General features: G+C 36.5%; 1 protein-coding gene and 1 long non-coding RNA gene across 2 annotated transcripts; one reads left to right on the top strand and one right to left on the bottom strand.

Annotated features, from left to right (window-relative positions):
* Positions 1-691: 691 nt before the first annotated feature.
* On the bottom strand, positions 692-4,810 carry LOC121736108. Its single transcript, XR_006036976.1, has 6 exons — positions 4,735-4,810; positions 4,531-4,648; positions 3,468-3,659; positions 2,990-3,116; positions 2,616-2,801; positions 692-1,669 (listed from the first exon to the last, which is right to left on the bottom strand). It is a non-coding gene; the product is annotated as an uncharacterized LOC121736108 (long non-coding RNA).
* Positions 4,811-6,169: 1,359 nt separating this feature from the next.
* LOC121736015 (protein phosphatase methylesterase 1) lies at positions 6,170-20,840 on the top strand. The gene is made up of 10 exons (XM_042127038.1): positions 6,170-6,364; positions 6,436-6,637; positions 7,470-7,579; positions 9,524-9,681; positions 9,942-10,032; positions 10,664-10,729; positions 11,143-11,310; positions 12,309-12,466; positions 19,086-19,150; positions 20,088-20,840. Exons 1-10 carry the CDS (start codon positions 6,291-6,293, stop codon positions 20,184-20,186), a joined length of 1,191 nt encoding a protein of 396 aa, XP_041982972.1. The 5' UTR covers positions 6,170-6,290; the 3' UTR covers positions 20,187-20,840.
* Positions 20,841-22,641: the final 1,801 nt, after the last annotated feature.

Raw genomic sequence — 22,641 nt, 5'->3', positions numbered from 1 at the left:
TTGTAGTCTTCGTGGAAAGCACAGGTGAAACTCCTATAGGTACTCGTGACCTCATGGGTTTAAGTCGTATTTTCCAACAATCGATTAAGGGAATATCTTTCTTGAGAAAAATTAATAAATTCAAAGTTGGAGTCTATTTTAATCGGCCGAACTTAGCTAACGCATTTCTTGAAAATACTACTTTTTTACGAGACCAAAATTTAAAAGCAAGCATTCCAGCTGGTAGCACGGAGTTGACTGGTGTCATCAACTCCGTACCGACCGAAATGTCCAATCAAAAAATTTATAAAGCAATTTCGAGTAGTACAAAAAGGGTAATATGTGTACGTAGAATAATGAGAAAAGCTAAGGTTAACAACAGCTTTGAGCTGCAACCAACGCAATCAGTGGCAATTACATTTTCGTGCTCTACATCATTGCCTGAATATGTTTTAATAAATATGTGGCGATTTCCTGTTACGACATATATTCCACCAGTGAAACAGTGTTATAAATGTTTAAGATACGGACATTTAGCAAAGTTTTGTAAGAATGCAGAGCGTTGCTCGATATGTGCCGAGGCTCACAATTATAAAAACTGTACTCAAAGCCCAGATAAAGCTGTTTGCGTACATTGCAAAGGTAGCCATTTATCTATATCTGGAGAATGTAGAGTTAAAAAAATGAAAATAGAAGAAAATAAAAAAAAGTATACAACTACATCATATGCAGACCTTTTTAATAATAAATTACAAAATTTCCCTTCATTGAATGAAAACACAAATAGTAAAGACTTATTAAATGTACTTCTCTCAAATAAAAACGCACTTACGTTACTCACAGAATGTTTAATTAAAGCTATTACTCTGAACAAGACTCAAAATGCAAGCATAAACTCACAGCTTCTTTCAGAAACAATAAAAGAAACTATAAAAGAAAAAAATAACAATCTTTCACATTCTCTGCCCAAGTAAATATTATGCAATGGAACAGTCAAAGCTTGCCAAGTAATAAATATGAACTACAAAAATTTCTATTAGATAATTCCATCCACATTTGTATAATTAGTGAAACGTGGCTCAAACCACATATCACATTTAACATGAAAGGATACTCTATTGTGAGAAATGACTGTGGTAATAATCACAATGGAGTAGCCATATTAATTCATAACACTATAGTCTATAACAAAATTAATACATTTTATGATGATTCTTTACAAAATATTGTTGTTCAGATTCAAATTTTTCAGAAACAAATTTCGATTGTAAGTTTATACAGCCCAGGAAGCTGTACTCCTGAATTTAATAAGAAAAAATTTAATGATTTAATACACACTATTCCGAAACCGATAATTTTGGCTGGAGACTTTAACGCGCATCATACTTTATGGGGTTGCGGCAAAGTTGACGCGCGAGGGAGAGATATTGTTGATGTCGCTGATGAGAATGATTTGGTTCTCTTGAATGATGGACGTCCAACCACTGTAGGGTCGCATAGATGGAAGCCAAATGCACTAGATTTGACTTTTGTTTCGGCGTCGTTAGCATTATTTTGTGAATGGCAAGTTTCTTCAGACTTGTTAGGTAGTTATCATTTACCAACTCTGACAACATTGAATCTTTCTCCATCATTCTCTCCCTATAGTAACTTGTCACAGACATTTGAAAGTTTTCCTCTTCACACGAATCTGAAAACAGTAAATTGGGATTTGTATGAAAAAACTGTTAATCAGAAATTAAAAAAAATTCAAATTGAAACATGCGATTTAATCGACAGTTATAATAGATTCTGTGCGCTTATAATTCAAACTGTTGATAAATGTGGCACATTTATCAACGGTTTGAATAAGCCTAAGTTCTGCACCCCAACTGCTAATTCTGTTTCTCAAAGTTCTGCCTGTAGTAACGTTAAAAAAAAAGTTAAAATTCCATTAGTATGGTGGAATGAAAAATGTTCCAAGGCTGTACATGATTGTCGTCAAGCTTATGCGCGGTTTAAAGCGAATTCTTGTATTGAAACTTTTGTCGAATTTAAGCGTCTTCAGGCGCATAAAAAACGCGTATTGAAACAAGAGCGAAGACTTTCTTGGGAAAACTTTTGTAAATCTGTTAGTAGATTAACTCCTATGAGCCAAATTTGGATAAAAATAAAAAAATTCAACCGAAGTTATACACCTAGAAGTAGTTTCATTGATAGTGAATGGATATTACAGTTTTTAAATAAATATACTCCAGATACAGTACCAAATAATTATAAGAACAGTAATTCCAATATGACAACATCTCCAAATTCTTTTTTAGTAGATAGTTTTACATTTGAAGAGCTGAAAGCAGCCATAAAATCTCGTAAAGATTCGGCTTGTGGTCTAGATTGTTTATCTTACAAAATGTTTAAATTGTTAGACACCAAAAATTTGAAGTTGTTCCTTAATCTATTAAATTCATTGTGGTGCCATTCCATGATTCCTGAACAGTGGAAAACAGATTGTCTCGTTCCAATATTAAAACCCGGAAAGGATATAAATGTTGCAGATTCATATAGACCTATAACTTTAAGTTCTTGTGTTGGCAAAATATTTGAACAGCTTATTAAACAGCGATTGGAATTTTTTATAGAAACAAATCATATTTTACCTAGTAATCAGTTCGGTTTTCGGCGTGGCCGTTCGGCTAGAGAGAGCTTGAGTCATTTTTGTTTGGACATTCACAATGCTCTGTCTTGTAATTCAATATTGGTTGGTATTTTCTTTGATGTTGTTGGCGCATATAATAATGTCAATTTGGAAAAACTTTCAACTATTTTAACTTCTTTACAATTACCTGAAAAATTGGTAAATTGGGTGTATCATTTTCTTAGTGGTCGTAAATTATATGTGAAATTTGAAAATAAACTGATTGGTCCAAGGTATTCCTACAAAGGAATTAGTCAAGGTGGAATTCTCAGTCCTTTACTATTTATTTTGTATATACATAAGTTAAATATTGTCTTAGGTCAAAACATTACTAACCTACAGTTTGTAGATGACTTAACTATATATTGTACTGCAGACAAGTTGTCTGCAGCTATTGAAAATCTCAGAGTTGCTCTCCTTGGCCTTAAGGCCTATTATGATGATCTGGGCTTGGACATCAGCTCTGAAAAAAGCAAAGTTTTAGTTTTTTCAAAAAAACCTAGCAAAACAACAAACATTGTCCTACAATATGGAGATAGTATGTTAGCAGTTGACAAAACTGTTAGATTCTTAGGTGTGATTTTTCAGAACTCCTTCAAATTTAATAAATATATTGATTACTTAGCAAACAGGGCTTTAAAGGCTTGCAATATATTAAAGTCTTTAGCAGGCACATATTGGGGAGCTGATCCAAAAATTTTATTAATTCTTTACAAGGCTATTGTAAGAAGCCATTTTGAATATGGTTATGTATGCTTTGCTTCTATTCCACATTTTGTTGATAGACTAGATAAAGTTCAAAATAGGTGCTTACGGATTGTGCTTGGTGCGATGTGTTCCACACCCATAATATCAATGCAGGTTGAATGTAACATCCCTCCTTTGAAAATTCGCTTTAAATATTTAATATACAGGTTTTTGTTGAGAATTTCATCCATTAAAAATCATCCTCTTCTTGTAAAATTGCAGAGTGGTTCTTCTTCCTCTATTTTATTACATTACCTACCTGAAATTGTAAAAATAAAGCAAGACTATAACTTATATGAAAGTGACTTATGGCCTTGCTATATGAGCACATTTAGCTCTAAATATTTTCCACTAAAAATTGTAATTGATAATTCTTTGAAGTGCAAAGAAGATGTCTACCTTTTATTAAGTAACCTAGTTGGTTATCAACAAGTCTATACTGATGGTTCAAAGACTTCTGAGGCGGTATCAGCAGCCATATATATTAAACAGGATAAGAAAGGATATGGTATTAGGCTTCCAAATTTAACAAGTATTTTTACTGCTGAGTGTTTAGCAGTTCTGTCTGCATTAGAGTATATTGAAACTCAAGTTTATGATAAATGGATTATAGTGTCCGATAGTCTTAGCGTTCTTCAAAACTTAAATAACCCCAAATTTTGTGCTACAACTAACTATATTATCCATGATATTAGAGAAAAATATACAAAATTAACAACATTAAACAAAAAAAATATAGTTTTAGTCTGGTCACCGTCACATATTGGTGTTAAGGGAAATGAACAAGCCGATTTTTTAGCAAGAGCTATAACTACTTGTTCTCAGGAGCATTGTATTAAAAACATATGTCTTCCAGAATCTGACGTTTTAGTCAAAATAAAAGAAACCTTTAAAATCGAATTTACAAATTTTTGGAAACAGACCATGGAAACCAAAGGAAAATGGTATTCTAAGATTAAACAGGAGTTGTCAGCCCCATGGTTTACTAAAGGTGTTTCATTTCATGACAGGAAATTTTATTCTACTATTTGCCGTCTTAGACTTGGTCACTGTCGATTTAATGCTCATCTTCATAGATTGAATATATTGTCTTCACCCGTTTGTAATTACTGTAATCATTCTGAACAAACCTTGGATCATATTTTCTTTACTTGTAACAGTTTTACTCTTCAAAGATTTATTTTTATTAATCACTTGATGGATATCTTTAAAACTGCTGAAGCCATCCCGCACTCCCTTCAGCAGCTTCTGAAAACACCCGATTGTTATAAGCCAATATATGAGTACGTCCTTTCTACCATTGGTGATATATAATTAATTAAATAGGTACTCACCAGTCATTACCTATATACCTTGAGATTGTATATAGTAACACAGAGATAGTTCTCTGTAACGGTTATGTGTTGTAAATTTCCTAATTATATATAAGTACTTCGTGGTTGTAAATAATTCTCTTTTATATTTGCTTTTCATCTCGTTTTTCTTAGTTTTAGTAATAAAATATTATTTAATGTACATAACTTTGAACTGTTTATTAGCAGACTTTTTAGCCTTTTTAGGCATCTGTCAAGACTCAAGACCACGTCAAGACAAACCAATGACGACAATATGTCAAATTGAAGAAGGGACAGTATTAATTAAACAAAACAATAGGTACTATCAAAACATGAGAAATGGCTTCGGCCTGATGAAAAAACTTATTATTCATATTATTTATATCAAAGAATTGGCTTCGGCCTGATGAAAACTCTATTTCAGATGGTTAATATAAAAGAATTGGCTTCGGCCTTCACTATCATTCATTAAATAGAGAAAACATAGAAATGGCTGTATGGGCAACGCTCCCTTTGCCTGTCCCGACCGGGACGAATTAACAAAAAAAAAAAAAAAAAAAAATGTCTATGGCCTATACTCTATAGTTTGTGGTTAATGGACTTGTCAGAGTTGTTGTCTCCACTCTCCAGTCTCCACTTCTCCAGTCTCCACTCTCCAGCAGGGCTTCAAATACTGGTATTTTTTCATAACGTTATTGCATCAAGGGCATAGATAACGGTATGGAAATTTACAGTCTGTCAAAAAAGTCATGAAATTAAAAAGTGGCAACATCGTAGTGTCATCCCTTTTTTCTTAGACTGATTTGAAAGGGATGACACTATGATGTTGCCACTTTTTAATTTCATGACTTTTTTTGACAGACTATACTCCATGATAGTCTCCAGCGGCCAGCGGGCAGGGCTTCAAACTTGTCTCTGGTCCAATTGAAATAAGTTACTTCCCCGATCTTCGCTACGTCAAAACATAATGAAAAAAAAATCTGCCATTTTGACCTCAATTTTGACAAACGTCTCACGTCAGACATTTGGCTGCATTTGACAATTGACATCCCTTTATGAACTCCTCCCTATCAATATTCCTCGCCCTATCAATTTTAAAACAATTTTATGAGTAAATACCTCTTTTATTGATATTCTGTGTACATATTATATTCATTCTAACAATATCAAATTGTGATGTTTTACTAACCTCTATATGTTTGTGTTTGTTTTAGATATATTCAACAGAATTTAAGGTATTATTAGACACTGTACCTTATTTCTTCACCAGACCTGCAATATCATATATTATGTCTATGTGCAATATAGAGCAAAGTCTACCCAAAATCACTCTGACATTGGCAACTCACTGAGGCTGCCATTAAAAAAAGAAGAAGAAGATAATTGACATTGACAGTGACAACTAAACTGACGCCAAGTTGGTTTTTACTTTTTATCCATTTTCTCGCTTTAAATTTTAAAATATAAATTATTTATACAATATCATAAGATAACGGCTATAAGTAAATCTGTTAAATCAAATCAAGCTGCAATGAAACTGTAATCTTGATTGAAGAATGTCTGCGTTACAAAAAAGTGTGTTAAAAAGCAAGTTACCTCCAAGAATGCCCAAAACATCTGCGGGCTCCAAGTAAGTTCTTAGCTGATTACATTGTCTTATATATCTTTGAATGCAATCCATATCATTTTATGCTATTCTAGGCTGGCTCCATTCGGGGCGTCGCGGCGCAAAGATTACACTCCGGTTTCCTGGAATAAGTATTACGAGAAGTTTGCGGACGTTGAGACGGAGGACGGGACGTTTAGAGTGTACACATCGCCGGAGCCGGACCGGCCGGACAGACCGCGCATCGTCACGCTCCACGGCGGTGGATACTCCGCTTTGAGCTGGGCATTGTTTACAGTAGGTACAATATTGCTCATTCTTCATTAACGCGCCTTCTGCTTTTACGCGCCAACCATTTTGTATGTAAATTTAAAATTAGTAATAACATCCTTAGTCCATTCTCATTATCATCCACCTGTTTATGGCTATAATATATTGTTTCCTGTTTCTGTAAAGTTCTTATGATTTGGGTCTCTTATATTACAATCCTCTATCAATAAAAATATTTACAGATATTATAGTTCCATAATGTTTTGTCATTGTCGAGCATCTTTTTCTACATATCACATAAGGACAAAACATAGTATGTATAACTATAATGTTTGGATACATATTGTGTGCAATTCTTTTAAGTGACAGGGTTAATTATAGCTATAATCATTTTCAGGCTCAATAAGATAAATAATCGGCCAAGTGCGAGTCGGACTCACGCACAAAGGGTTCTGTACCATTATATAGCAAAAATAGGCCAAAACTTGTGTTTTTTGTATGGGAGCCCCCCTTAAATTTTGTTTTTTATTCAAATATTAATATTGTTTATTAATATTAATATTATATATAAAGTACACAAATAATTAAGACTTTGAGAAAATTTGAAGTGCCTACCTGTTGTCACCATTGATACCGAGCAAAAAATGTTTGAAAAATCATGTATGTTGTATGGGAGCCGCCCATAAATATTTAATGTGTTACCGTACTCTAGCTATTACCGTTCTTGAGTTACAGCCTGGAGACAGATGGACAGACATTGAAGTCCCGAATAGGGTCCCGTTTTTACTCCTTGGTTACGGAACCCTAAAAACTTACACATTTACATAATAAGAAGTTGTACCTATTTCTCTCTTTTCAGGAGGAAATCACAAATTTGATCCATTGTCAGGTTGTGTCAATGGATATCAGAGGTCATGGGGAAACCAAGGCTAAAGACCCAGATGACTTAAACATTGACACATTAGTAAAGTAAGTTCTTTTAGCTGAAATAAAGTTCGTTCCTATTTCCAGTGGTAACACCAAAGCAACATTATAGTGATTAAGTGAATGAGAGAGAATTAATGTAGCAATTTTTGTGACCAAACTTTTAACTTGGATACTTAAAATGTTCTGTTGATAAAAAAATCTGTTATTCCATGACAAATAAAATTACGGAATATCTGATTAGTGATTATTATGTCTTGTATTAATAACACAATAGGCTACTTGACCTATATTCTACATTTTTTTTTATGAAATAAGGGGGCCTCCTGGTCACCTGATGGAAAGCAACTTCCGTCGCCCATGGACACTCGCAGCATCAGAAGAGCTGCAGGTGCATTGCCGGCCTTTTAAGAGGGAATAGGGTAATAGGGGAGGGTAGGGATGGGAAGGGAAGGGAATAGGGGAGGGTAGGGAAGGAAATAGGGTAGGGGATTGGGCCTCCGGTAAACTCACTCACTCGGCGAAACACAGCGCAAGCGCTGTTTCACGCCGGTTTTCTGTGAGAACGTGGTATTTCTCCGGTCGAGCCAGCCCATTCGTACCGAAGAAAATTGAACAAATGCATTTGTTCTGAATGTAATTTCTAGTAGAACTTGGCCTAGGACACTTTATTTCACCCTTATCATAAAATAAAAGCTTATGATTGATAAATAACGTCGATTTGAAAATTATTATTGTTACTATGAGCCTAAACTGTCCCACTGCTGGACAAAGGCCTCCACCAAAGACTTCCATCTGTCTCTCTCCTGCGCCACCGCTGGCCAGGCTGGCTGGTATGCCTCCAGATCATCACGCCATCTTTTTTTAGGCCGGCCACGGCGGCGGCGTCCGTCTTCGGGTGCCCATATTTGAAAATATGATTTTATATTTTTTAATTTGTACTGACGAAAACGCTTTTGCGGTACTTCCGATTTGGATGTGACGTCATCACACTAGTAATTTAATATATTATTTTATTTAAAGTGCTCGATAAATGTAAGTTTATTTGTACATAAATACCCATTTACTTCCCAACCTTTAGATAATAATATATTATAAAACTAATGTTTTATTTGAATTATTCAAGAAAATATATTTTTAAAATGTTAAGCCTAGAAACATTTTAAAAATATATTTTCTTGAATAATTCAAATAAAACATCAGTTTTATAATATATTATTATCTAAAGGTTGGGAAGTAAATGGCCAAAACTTTTCTCCAAAAGTTTTCAACATTACAAATGATTTCACATTTCTTATTTAATTCTTTTCTAATTTTTTGGCACTTTTAGACTCATACGTTTTGCACATAAAAAATATTTAATATATAAAATACAAAAAATATGACGTCACACTATGGCGGACAGTGTTTTCGGCGCCATTTAAAAGGTATATTTTTCAAATTAACATTTTTATGGGTTTCTACTGTTTAAAATATCAAAATATTAGTTTTTTTTTGGTGAAAATGAATGATTAGCATGAAGAAAAAAAGTAGGTCAAGCAGCCTATTGATTAGTATTATATTTACATTAACATACTAATTAATATTAATATGCTATTAGAATAATTATACATATGCAATTTACTTAATATGTAATTGTTAATCAAATAAGTGAATGGAATGTCAGATTTGCACTCCATAAATATTTGTTATGTGTAATGCACATTAATAATGTTTATGAATTATGTTAAAGGTTGGAATGTGTCTGTGCGTAGGTGTGTAACATGTATGTTGTGTGTGTGTAAAATTAGGTCATAGGTGTATATAATTATGGATACTATGTCAGAACGTATGAAGTGTATTTATAGAAGCTCTAGAGTGGTCGCGTTGAAATTTGAACCGCCTCTCAGGAACTGCTTGAGTGGTCCATATATTTAGTATGAAAACTGCAGATCGCCGTGCGGCGACAGCATTTTGCTGTCGGTTTCTATATTTTTTATTAATTTGTAGAGATGTAGAACAAGTCCTGAAGAAGTTGTTTGGGGGTGAGATGCCACCCATAATCTTGCTTGGTCACTCAATGGGCGGAGCTATAGCGGTGCGGACGGCACACTCCCCCCTGTTGGAGCCTTACATACAGGGCCTTGCTGTTATTGATGTGGTGGAAGGTAAGTTAATTAAACTAGTTTCCTGAACATGATTAAAGCAATTTAATGTTTATGAAAATCAAAAGTTGTGACTTCCAATCTTAACTAATATTATAAATGTGAAAGTGTGTTTGTCTGTTACCTCTTCACGCCCAAACTGCTGAAATAATTTTGCTGAAATTTGGTATGGGGATACTTTGAGTCCCGGGAAAGGACATAGGATACTTTTTATCCTGGAAAACGTATTTTAACGTAAAATAAACGTAGCATTTTGGTTTAAGGCACGGCAATGGAAGCACTAGCGAGCATGCAGAGTTTTCTCCGTAGCAGGCCAACACATTTCAAAAGTATTGGACATGCTATAGAGTGGTGGTAAGTTTAAAGTTTAAAACAAAGTTAAAATAATATAAAAACGATACCTAAATTTATCACCTTAGTCACTTTTTTTTACAACTTGTAAAATGCCTTGAAGGAGGCCTTCCCCCGACAAGGGACCGATACTACACAACAAGGCTCGACAGGGCACAGGGGAGGTACTGATGGGCTATGGGGTCAAAGTGACAGATTACCTTAAAAATCTCCTACTATGCTCCCAGGGTCCGTCTGGGATTGTATTAACTTTAATATCCACTGTGCCATGCCAAGATACGTGAAGAAACATAACATCCTAAAACAAAACAAACATAACATCCTAAAACTTTAGAGCAGGGGTTCCCAAACTGATTTTGTCTACCGCCCTCTTGGAGAACAAATGATGTTTTAGCGCCTCCCACTGTTTCAATTTAAAATGCATCCAGATGAAATGAATTTACAAATCACCCCCCAAAGCCTCTACACAATGCCCCCATTTTTTTCTGGGTCCCACACTTCCCCCCTTTAGACCTGCAGCGCCCACAAGGGGGCGTTATCGCCCACTTTGAGAAAGGCTGCTTTAGAGTGACTAGGACATAAAGGCTTTTTTGTTTTATTTAAATGCAATTGAAACATGCTTTTCTGCTTTCAGTATAAGAAGTGGACAAGTGAGGAATCTGGAATCGGCCAAGGTGTCCATGCCAAGTCAGATCATTAAGTGAGTAATATTTAATAGGAAATGTATAATTTTTTTTCTTTGGATTTCCAAAAATGTGTCCTAAGAATCTTGAAGTTCATAGAAGAAAGGACATAGGATATTTTTAATCTCGGAAAATTGTGTTCTCGCGTGATTTAACTTTATCGCGACGGAGTTGCTGGTGCTATCTATACTATACTCGGCGAAAAATGGCGGTAGCGGCCATTGACTCCCTGTCAAAAACTATAGAGGTAACAGACAGACAGATACACTTTCGCATTTATAATATTAATATGAATACTGCCCTTGCGGGCGGAGTCGTCATTCTTGTACTAGCTTCTAACAAACAGACAATCAGACGACACTATTAGATTTAAGAGACAGAAAAATGGAACCCAAAAAATGTTATAAGTATATTTTTTAACTATTTTCAGTTGCAAGACCGACCAGCTAGCCACCAACGAGGTGGAGGACTATGTGAGCGATGATTCGTCCGGGCCGGGCGTGGAGCACAGACCGGACGCTATTCTGGAGGAGAGCGATGGCTCGGAGGGAGATGTGCCCTTTGCTAAACCCAGCCCCGTGGATAGCAGTAATATGAGGTGAGTTATATTATAGGTCTACCAGAATCTCATGGTAAATTTGGATGGGAGATTTTCAAAAAATACTCTCATCATTGGATATTTATTTTACATTTGCATACATGCAAATGTAAAAAATAATACACACAGAATTAGCCGCTATAAGAAAAAAAAGTATCAAATGTTTTGCTCCAATTTCCCCAGTATTTTTTTAAATAATAATAATATCTATGGACGCTTCACACCACGTCAGTCTGGCCCCGTGCTAAGTACCTAAAGGACTTGTGTTACAGGTACCAGACAACGGAAATATGGAAATATTATATGTATTTATTACTTTCATACTATACATATATTTAAGATTTTTATTATATCATACACATATTTAATACACATCCAGACCCGGGAACATTGAAAACTTTTTTTGAGACTTAACTGGTTTGCAATAATACGATGCAATGATACGCCAAAACGAGTCTCAAGATATTTTGCCTGGATTAAAAATAGACATGATATTTTTTTTAAAACATTGGATGCATATCAGCCAAGATTGGTATTGAATAGGAGTATAAAAGTACAGTAAAAGTTTAGTTGGTAGGCCTCATGTATATTATATCCTCAAAGTGTTAATTTTTAACCAACTTAGAAACATTTCATTTTCATTTCAATACGCGGACCCTTTGGCCGTGATCATTGTAAAAATCATATGTGAAGAAATTGTAACAAAAGCGATTGAAAATGGATATGGGCGAGAATATTTTTATTAAAAAAGAAACTGTTAGCATGGTAAGGCATAATACTAGCGGTTGGCGAGAGGATTTAGCGTGGCGTGCGCACGCTGCGTATACGTCGCGTACACGTGGCGGATACGCAACGTTTTCATTGCGTGTTTACAGCGAGTTTCATTGTAGTGTTGAAATCCCAACCCAGCCATGCTCGGCCGAGGGCACTGTCTCGCCACACTCGGTAGGTGTGATCGAGGCATAACGGTTGGTTTATCATACTGTCTTCCTTCCCAGGTACCGCTGGCGCGTGGACCTGTCCCGCACGGAGTCCCACTGGGCGGGCTGGTTCCGCGGTCTGTCGGCGGCGTTCCTCGCCGCGCGCGCGCCGCGACTGCTGTTGCTGGCCAGCGTCGATGGACTGGACAGAGAGCTCACTGTTGGGCAGATGCAAGGTGAGATGATTTCCATAATATAAAAACGCCCACACCGGTTTCGGTGACGGTGGCCGGCTTCTTTGAAACCAGTAGGGTTGTTAAGGAAGTGATTATGAGGAAGAGGAGGAGGAAGAGGAATTTTCACGCGCAAATTTAGAGGATGCGGATGAGGAAGCGGATGAGGAAGAGGATGATAGGAAATTATAAATACTAGCGGACCCAACCCAAAAGTCTTTGTCCTGTCTGTACATAACTAGGTACATAGGTACATTACACAAAAATTAATTAAAAGGGCATTTTCCAGTGGACCAAACTATGAATCTAAATCATTCTCAAAACACACACACTAAAGAATCATCAAAATCCGTCCCACAATTAAGGAGGAGTTCAGTAACTAGTCTAAGAAAATTAGTTTCAAAATCGACGATCAGACCGAATAATTCGTATAGTTTTGAAAGTTGGTACAGTTGTTCCTAAAGGTGTCCAGATGAATATACTAAAAGTCCCCGAGGGTGGGACAAGAGCCGGCGGTGGGGAAGGGGGGGAAAGGTCTCTTTTTCAAGGTTTTTTGCTTGTGACTCGAAAATTATTTAAAATATCTCTTTAGTGACTTCTACCTTAATTATCTACATTACTATAAATTACGTCCAAACTGTACGATCAAACGATCATTACTTTAGGAAATACAGAGTATTAAAAGGGTACGCTCGTACTGTTTTTCCATACAAACATATTCCCCAATTTACTCCCTGGACAATGCGTTTAGACAAATGATTTTTATACAATAAGTACTATGATCTGTTAAAGCTACGTTAGATTTTTTTCCAAATTTACTAATAAATAAAAATAATGCCCCATACCCCGCCAATCGATCAACCATAAAATAAATTTGAAAGATGTTTACGATAAAATAAAAACGTAGTGGTATAGACTCATTCTTCCTGAAGATATATTTTAAAAAGTATAAATTTAGATAGGATCAACTTTGAAGGAAAAATCACGGGAATACGTTACCTCGATTAACTGTACCTAGAGACAGATACAGTAAATCGGCGTAACGTAGTCCCCTGATTCCACCGCGCGCCAGCTCTTGTCGCACCCTCGGAGACTTTTAGTATATTCATCTGGACACCTTTTTTTTTTATGAAATAAGGGGGCAAACGAGTAAACGGGTCACCTGATGGAAAGCAACTTCTGTCGCCCATGGACACTCGCAGCCTCAGAAGAGCTGCAAGTGCGTTACCGGCCTTTTAAGAGGGAATAGGGTAATAGGGAAGGGTAGGGAAGGGAAGGGAATAGTTGAGGTTAGGGAAGGGAATAGGGTAGGGGTTAGGGGATTGGGCCCCCGGTAAACTCACTCACTCGGCGAAACACAGCGCAAGCGCTGTTTCACGCCGGTTTTCTGTGAGAACGTGGTATTTTTCCGGTCGAGCCGGCCCATTCGTGCCGAAGCATGGCTCTCCCACGTATAAAACCTTTAGGAACAACTGTACCAACTAAATTACAACAAAACTACACGAATTATTCGGTCTGAATTCCTTAATTTTCCCAAAATAACATACACAACAACGCACACAAAAAAAGAGATGAGTGAATGATACAATTCTCTGGCTCTGGCGTGTGCGTTGCCATGATTGGATTCGCCACGCGCATGCGTAGTGAAATTCCTCATAAATTCCTCTTAAATTTTGAGGAAGCAATAGCGGAAGAGGATTTTTTAATTTTTATTTATGAGGATGCGGTAGCGGTTGAGGAACCCAAAATATTGCGGAACTTCCTCATTATGAGGAAGCGGAAGAGGAATCCTCAGCAACCCTAGAAACCAGGTCAGTTACGCTGGAGTAATTTTATAGTGCCCAAGTGTGTGTGCAGTACAAATGAGCTATTCCTTTTTCTCACACGACCGACACGACTGGCGAGAGATCAGGCGCAGGAGGGTGAATCTAGTCAAAATGTTATTTTAGGCTAAAAATTGTGTTTTTTAAAAAACCCTTAAATATTGCTCTGAATGTTTCTGGTGTTAAAAGGCACCGAAATAGAATTCCCTTTCTATCTAACACTGAAAGAATTTTTCAAATCGGACTAGTAGTTCCTGAGGTTAACGCGTTCAAACAAACAAACAACCTCTCCTGCTTTATAATATTGAAGTGTAGATAACATTTTTACTACTTTACTTGCTATTCGACTACTATTTTTCGAAAATGTGTCAAATAACTACCTAATTAACTACCTAATGCCGATGAAAGCCTCTGCGACAGCTTTTATTCCAGCCTTGAAAAAACCTTAGCTACGATTCCCAACCGTGAGATAACAATTATTATTGGTGACTGGAATGCGAAAATAGGTAATACACTCAACGATGACCACCTGCGTAACACTGTTGGCAAATTTGGACTTGGCGTCAGAAACGACAGAGGCACTAAACTCTTGGAATTCTGTATAGATAAAAAACTCACCATAATGAACACCTGCTTTCAACAACATCCCCGACGGCTATATACATGGATATCACCTGGTGATCGATGTCGTAATCAAATCGATTACATACTTATAAACAGTCGATGGAGATCATCGATCTCAAAAGTTAAGACATTCCCAGGCGCTGACTGCGGCTCCGACCACAATCTTCTGGTAGCTGATTTTGCGATGAAACTAAAGTCTGTAAAGAAAAATAACTCTGCACGAACCCTTATTCTGAATAAGACCGAAAAAGACAGATTCAAACGAATTCTTGACGACGATATAACCAAACAACAATTACTGACGGTCCATGCAAATAGTGACAAAAAGTGGAAACACCTAAAAGACCAAATATTAAGGGCTCACTTAACTGTGACAAATCCAATATCTAAAACACCTTGCAAACAACTGTGGATGTCCAAAGAAACTTGGAAAATCGTTGAAGAAAGGAAATCTGTAAAGAACAGGGGAATATCCAAAGAACACGACAGAGAAAAATACTCTCATCTTAACAGACTGGTTCAATTGCAATGTAGACGTGACAAGAATCTTTTTATAAATCGTATCTGTACAGAAATAGAAGAGCATGCCAATAAAATACAAAGTGCGGACCTTTTCAAAAAAGTTAAGCTCCTCTCTGAAAAGTTCAAAGCTAACTCATGGGTTATAGAGGATGAACACGGTACATCTTTACACGATCTTGCAGCAATAACAGATAGATGGCGAAACTACTGTCAAGAACTATATAAAAACCCAGAAATACGGACTGAAACATCTACGTTCGAGTGGGACAAACTGACATTGGAGCCTCCTATACTGTTATCGGAAGTAACTGCTGCTATATCCGCACTCAAAGCAAAAAAGGCTACTGGGCAAGATCAAATAACTGCCGAGATTCTGACCGCCATGGGTCCTGTAGCAGTTCGTTACTTTCATAGCATATGTAATGACTAATGATACATGGCGGACCGGTGTATGGCCAAGTGACTGGACGCAATCTATTATTCTGCCTCTGCATAAGAAAGGCTCTACTTCAAAGTGCGATAACTACCGAACTCTGGCACTCATATCTCACGCTAGCAAAGTGCTTCTTCACATTATAAATAATAGAATTCGTAATTTTCTTGACTGGCAGATTTCACAGGAACAAGCCGGCTTCGTGAAAGGCAAGGGTACTCGCGAGCAAATTTTAAACATCAGGCAGCTTATTGAGAAGTACCTCATCGCTCTTATTCAGGCACTATACAAGAGTAACAAAGGCGTTGTTAAAGACCCACTCAAAACAAGACCTACTCAAAACCATTTAGCTTTGGAAAAGGCGTCAGGCAAGGCTGCATTCTGTCACCAATTCTCTTTAACGCCTACGGAGAGTATATAATAAGAAAAGCCTGCGTGGGTTGGAAAGGTGGAGTCTCAATAGGTGGCACCAAAATATCCAATCTTCGCTATGACACCACGCAAGTGCACAAGAAATGGCAGAGCTTCTTGACAGAATGAGAAAGATAAGCTTAAAATTAGGCCTCAAGATTAACAACGCAAAAACCAAGCTAATGGTGGTTGATCGCACTGGAACATTAGATCTTGCAGGCCTGCTCGATTTTGAAATAGTCTCCGACTTTGTGTACCTGGGATCCAACATCAACAACACAGGATCATGCGAAAAGGAGATCAGAAGACGTATAGGTATGGCCAAAAATGCAATGTCGTAGCTCCAAAAAATATGGAAAGATCGTAACATCTCCCGGAAGACAAAAATCAAACTTGTCCAGTCTTTAGTATTTTCCATATTTACCTACGGAGCGGAGACGTGGACTCTAAAGAAAGCGGACCGCGATCGAATTGACGCCTTCGAGATGTGGTGTTGGCGAAAAATGCTCCAAATACCATGGACCGCCTTTCGTACCAACGTCTCCATCCTTAGTGACTTAAAGATAAAAACAAGACTGTCGTCAATCTGCCTACGTAGAGTTTTGGATTTCTTTGGTCACATCGCAAGAAAGGATGGCCATAACCTCGAACAGCTTGTGGTTACAGGCAAAGTTACGGTCGCCTCCCAAGAGGCCGAAGCCCTATTAGATGGTCTGATGAAGTGCGCACAACTCTAGACACTGGCCTCCATGATGCTCTCCATTCTGCCAAGGATCGCCACAGATGGCGTAATGTGGTCGTCACTAAACTCCAAAAGGGAATCACGACCTTCAGCAATGAGGAACACGACGCGAGGAGGAGGGGAACTACCTAATTGTAATATCGACATTGCATCGATTCGATATATTTGTCCCTGTTTTCCAGAAATACAGTCACAGATTTGGTCAGTATTCTGAATGATCGTCATTATGTTTTTAGGGCTATTCAGGAAAAAGACGTTCAGGAAAAAGAGGAATTCACTAAATTCGTTTATAATTAAGTATTGATATAAAGAAAACTAAGAAAATTATTAAGAACATAGAAATGTTGCGGGCCTTTATAACTTGGTATAAAAAAAGTAGTGAAAAACACAAATGTTGGCACACATCGAGAAAGGTAAATGACGTCTTATTTGGAAATTTTTGTAGAACGTATTTCAAAGACTCACCTGCATAAAACGAAGACCTCTATCCACACCAAAACACTGCGATCAAATAAAGTGAGCCAGCAGATTTTATCGCAAAATAGGTTTCAACCCGTCACGTTGAGTATATCGGCAAGGCATTCAAAACAAACAATGCGCATGACAATGACGCGAATTTTATGAACATTTTAAAAATATGATTTTTAGTTATTTAATGTAAGTTGATGTGTTATTTGTTGGTATCGAATAGTTTATTAGTTCTTTATCTTCAAATTAACATTAAATTTTTAATCCTTTCTAGCTCATTTTTTTATAAATAATAAATTGTAAGCGGCAGTATCGAAACGACAGGCAAAAATTTCATAATTTGGTACTTTTTTTATAATAACTTTTGAAATATTAACTCTACTTTCAAATAGTTTTAGCAGCATTTTCGTAAGTTAATTAGACATTGAAATGTGTAATGTTACATCAAATTTACGAAGGCGTTTTCAACCCAACTTCGAAGACATGAATTTAGTCTCTCTCAAATATTCGCCCAGGACCGACTTGACATACCCATCCGACGTCTCATCATCTTACTTGTCAGACAATCAGGTGATCAGCCTGTATTATCCTAACCAAACTTGGAAATAACATGTTTCCAACGCAGGAATCGAACCCACGACCTCCGAATCAAGAGACACGCTCTAAACCACTGGAGCCATATAATAGGCATGATGACTATTTTTTTCTTATAGGTAATTGAAAGACCCTTAAAAAATAGAAACATCGCTAAAAGAATGACTCTGATAGCTTAAAAATTCACCAAGATATGACATTTCAAATATCTCATAAAATAGACCTGCCCGAAACGCTCCATACAAGGTACTACGAAAGTATGACGTCACTCTTTCGTAGTTTGTACGCATCGGGAGAGAACTTTGTTCGATAGGTGTATTAAATATTGCGTTTATGAAAGTGGTTTCATAAAAAAAGTTGGTTTTAATTGCATTAGTTATCGAATGATTCAAAAGCTGACATTTTATAAATTGAACGTATAGCTCGCTTCTGCAGCACATAAATCGTATTAATGTCGGAAATAACTAAATTAACTAGTCTTGCTGTGTCTTCGTCAGAAATTTCCCGTATTTTTCTGACTGCGTATGCTGCAGAACTGAGCCTATCTGCAAGATTAGCAATATGAGGACCCCACTGTAATTTACTGTCTAGTGTAATGCTTAAGAATACAGTGGTGTCCACCAAATCCATCTTCTCATCGTTTAATAGTATATTGGTTTTAACTTGCTTAACGTTGGGCAAAGTAAATTCTAAACATTTAGTTTTCTTAGAACTTAGAAGTAAGTTACTAACATTAAACCAATGTACAATTTTTGAGAGAGTATTGTTTACCTCGTCGTAATTTGACTGTTGTCGCTTCACTTTAAAAATCAGTGAAGTCTCATCAGCAAAAAGTACTATCTCATTATCATTATCCTTAACAAGATAATGTAGATGAGAAAAAGAAATGGACATGGTACATCTAGTTACATTTTATAATTTATTTTATAATAGAGGGCGATGCCAAAAATTGGCCCCAGCTCAGCGAACGTTCAGCAAAAATATCATTTGATGTATTATTTTCAGGCAAATTTCAAATGCGGGTACTGACGCGATGCGGCCATGCGGTGCAGGAGGACGCTCCGGGAGAGGTAATTTTGTTATTTTTATTACAAAAAACTTTATAACAATCAGTGGCCGCCTTATCCATTGCGAGGCCCCGGCGGCCCTGTTAGGACAAAACGCTGTAACCTGTAACACGTCAACTTGCAAAAAACGAGTTTAAAACTTTTTAGCTCTAAGGACGTCTTGGGGGACAGCGAAATGTAATAAGAAATATTTTGGTCGAAAACTTGTCCTGAATTTTGTGAGTTCTATCAATACAAAGCTTATATCAAGGAGATTCATTTAGATTATATTGTTACAAAACGATGTAACCCGGGTTGCATTGTTTTGTCTTAACAGTGTCGCCGGGCGGAAGGTCTTTACTAGGCCCTGGACGACAGTTCTTTGCGAGTCCCTTTGTCTTACGAAAACTACCTTGCGAGGCCCCTGTAAGAGCGAGGCCCCGGACGATTGCCCTGTTCGCCACCACCTTGGGCCGCCACTGATAACATGATAGTCCAGGTTCTACTAATGAAGGTACTCACGGAAAATTAGCTTGATAGTAATCAAGTGAAAATATGGGCCATGGACTCTGGACTAGTATTGAAATTTCTTTAAAAGTAAAAATAATTTAAAGTCTAGTATATAGTATATAATATTATAATATTATAACCGGTGGTAGGCAACGTAGTTTCTTCGTTCGACTTTCAAAAAGTGTATCATGATACCCATTTTGAATAAAAAGATATTTTATTTTATTTATTTATTTATTTTATCTATGGACATACATTCAGTAATTCTGCTACTACACAGTGATCTCTATATAAAGGACAAACACCCTGCAGTATTATCATTTGGTTTTGTTACACTCTGTATACACAATCCAAGAATTTCGTTTTTGTCCGTCCCGGGTGTTTCTCCATAGTAAATTGGTCAATGTCCTTTTTTTGATTGATTGATTGATTGACTGATTGATTGACTCAGGTGGCGAGGGTTTTAGCTGCGTTCGCGATTCGCCACCAACTGACGGAGCCAACTGAGGAAGGGATGGGGCTTTCGCTGTCGTGCGCTCCTGGCTGCTAAATTTTATTTAAAAAAAAAACGGATCTATGGTCCTGTCAAAGTATTTTTTATCTTTGAGAATGAATGTGTCGACAGCATATGACATAATATAAGTCTTTAGAAACCCAAGCGTAAGTTCCGAATTGACATGTATCCGACTCTATATTGGACTATCAGAGAAGTTGATTCATAGGTAGTAGACGTCACGAAAACTGAACAGTATACTGGGTTATATTTTAGAACATACCCAAAGCCTTGTCAAACTCTGAACACGCCGTGTACATGAAGAGGCTAGAGCCCGTTCAGACTTATTATACCTCTGAATTTCCTAAGAAATTACTTTTATGGCGTTTGCATAAGGCCATGTAAATAATATATCTATGACAGTTACTATAACAATAATTGCTAGTGGATGACATTGTCATAGTTAGTTTTTATTTTGGCCACACAATGCAAAGCAAAACAGTACTGATATTGAGAGAGAGTGAAACAACTATCGCTCATTTTACAATGGTGGCATTACAAGCCTAAAACCCGCAGTTGTCAATGATCTATATTTGTATAGAATATAAATATTCAAAGAGGCATTTTAACTGTAAATTGAGACTATTGTTGTAATAATAATTATTGGTAGCCTTATTTTAAAATTCGAACAGTAATAAATTATTTTAATCGGATACTTTTTTAAAAGCTGTAAAAACTTTATAATTTCTTAGCTAGGAAAATTATGTGTATTTCAGTTAAATAAAGTTACTTATTATTATTGTAGAAATTTTCATAAGTGGCAAACAATTATAATTTTGAGATGTACTTATTTTAAATATAAAAATGAATGTCTTTAATATTTGAGATATGTAGTTTAAATCATATTATAGTATAAAAGTATATTATACTTTTTAGTGTTTAGTTAGAGTAAATATAACAACGATTCAGTAAAAACAAGATCTAAAAAAAATTTAATCCATCCATATCCACAAGTAAAAACTGAAAAGATACTAGTTTTTTTATTATTAATTAAAATAACATATTGAAGCATTGGATATGCTATACTATGTTATTGTCTGATGTGACGGAAAAGCGGCTTAAGAGACAAGAAAAACTACTGTACAGCTATGGGATCATCCGTAAAGTACGTTACACGATTTTCATGAATTAAACACTATTTATTACCACGCAGAAAAACGACGCGAGCCCTCACAAGGCCCGGCCTTTAGCTGGTTCATTAAATTTAAAATGCGTTGTCACAAAACTTAGGACCGGCGGAAGGGTCCTAAGTTTGTGATATCGTCTTGTCACACTTCGTCGACCCTCTCCCTGGTGTGACATACTATATGGATGAGCCTTCATCATGTAATTTTTAATAGGTATCATAGAGATGTGAGGTTTAATTAATAGAATGACGATACAAATATAAAACTTTTTATTACAAGTGATGTAAAAATACCTCGTGCAGGTAAAAACATTTTAAGTAAGACAGTTTTTATATAAGATGTTGCATAGCTTTTGCCCTCACCACTCATCAAATAAACTAAATAATACTTAGTACATAATATATTATTTTTTGCAATTTATTTGTTAATATGCTTAGCTTTGGTAAAGGTTGTTTTGAAGATATTTAGAATGTCCTATAATAACTATACATGGGAATAATTTGAAAGTTGAAAAAGATTGTAATAATTTGGACCTAAGCCTTATAATGTTGTGAAACTAGAACATAGTGTTTATTTTGTTGTAAGGTTTAACATTCTTAATGTGTTGTACGATAATTTATTTTAAGGATAAGAAAGATTCAGATTAAAACATTTCAATTTATTAAATTATTTATTTCATACTTGCTCAACAGTCTCGGATTTTGTTACAGGTCCTTACTAATTACTAATATTATAAATGCGTATGTCTGTCTGTCTGTTGCCTTTTCACGCCAAAACATGCTAAACCGATTTTGCTGAAATTTGGTATGGAGATACTTTCAGTGCCGGGAAAGGACGATTAAGGATACTTATCCAAGAAAAATGTACGGTTCGTGCGCGATAACCAAATTTTGGAGCAACGGGGTTGCGGGAATCATCTAGTAAGTAATAATACTTGTCATTTAAGCGACAACCTAAAAATAAATACGAGATAACACACATCAATGCAAGTTTCGAGGTGGGATTAGCGATGAATCGGTCCAAAACTAAAATAATGACCATTAGCAAAAAACGTATTAGGTCGAGGTAGACGGGCAAGAAATACACTGTGTCGACGAGTACATCTACTGTGACCAGCTAGTCTCTTTTGATTACAGACAAGAGAAGGAAGTCGATCGACGAATCGAAAGCTCCTGGAAGAGCTACTGGTCCATGAAGACGCTGATGAAGGGAGATTTACCAATATCCCTGAAACGCTGCCTCGTCGACATGTGTATTTTGTCCATCTTAATAACTTACGGCGCTCAGACCGTCATTGACCGAGTCGCAACGGTCCCAGCTCGGGG

Source organism: Aricia agestis, chromosome 18 (assembly GCF_905147365.1).
Source record: "Aricia agestis chromosome 18, ilAriAges1.1, whole genome shotgun sequence".
Lineage (NCBI taxonomy): Eukaryota > Metazoa > Arthropoda > Insecta > Lepidoptera > Lycaenidae > Aricia > Aricia agestis.
Note: the sequence above shows the minus strand (reverse complement) of the source record. Positions and strands in the feature narration are given on the sequence as shown.

Excerpts from the sequence above, each read along its gene's own strand:
- LOC121736015 (XM_042127038.1), top strand. The coding sequence starts at position 6,291 with ATGTCTGCGTTACAAAAAAGTGTGTTAAAAAGCAAGTTACCTCCAAGA. Across the intron at positions 6,638-7,469 it reads TGAGCTGGGCATTGTTTACA|GAGGAAATCACAAATTTGAT; the intron begins GTAGGTACAATA and ends CTCTCTTTTCAG. Across the intron at positions 7,580-9,523 it reads AACATTGACACATTAGTAAA|AGATGTAGAACAAGTCCTGA; the intron begins GTAAGTTCTTTT and ends ATTAATTTGTAG.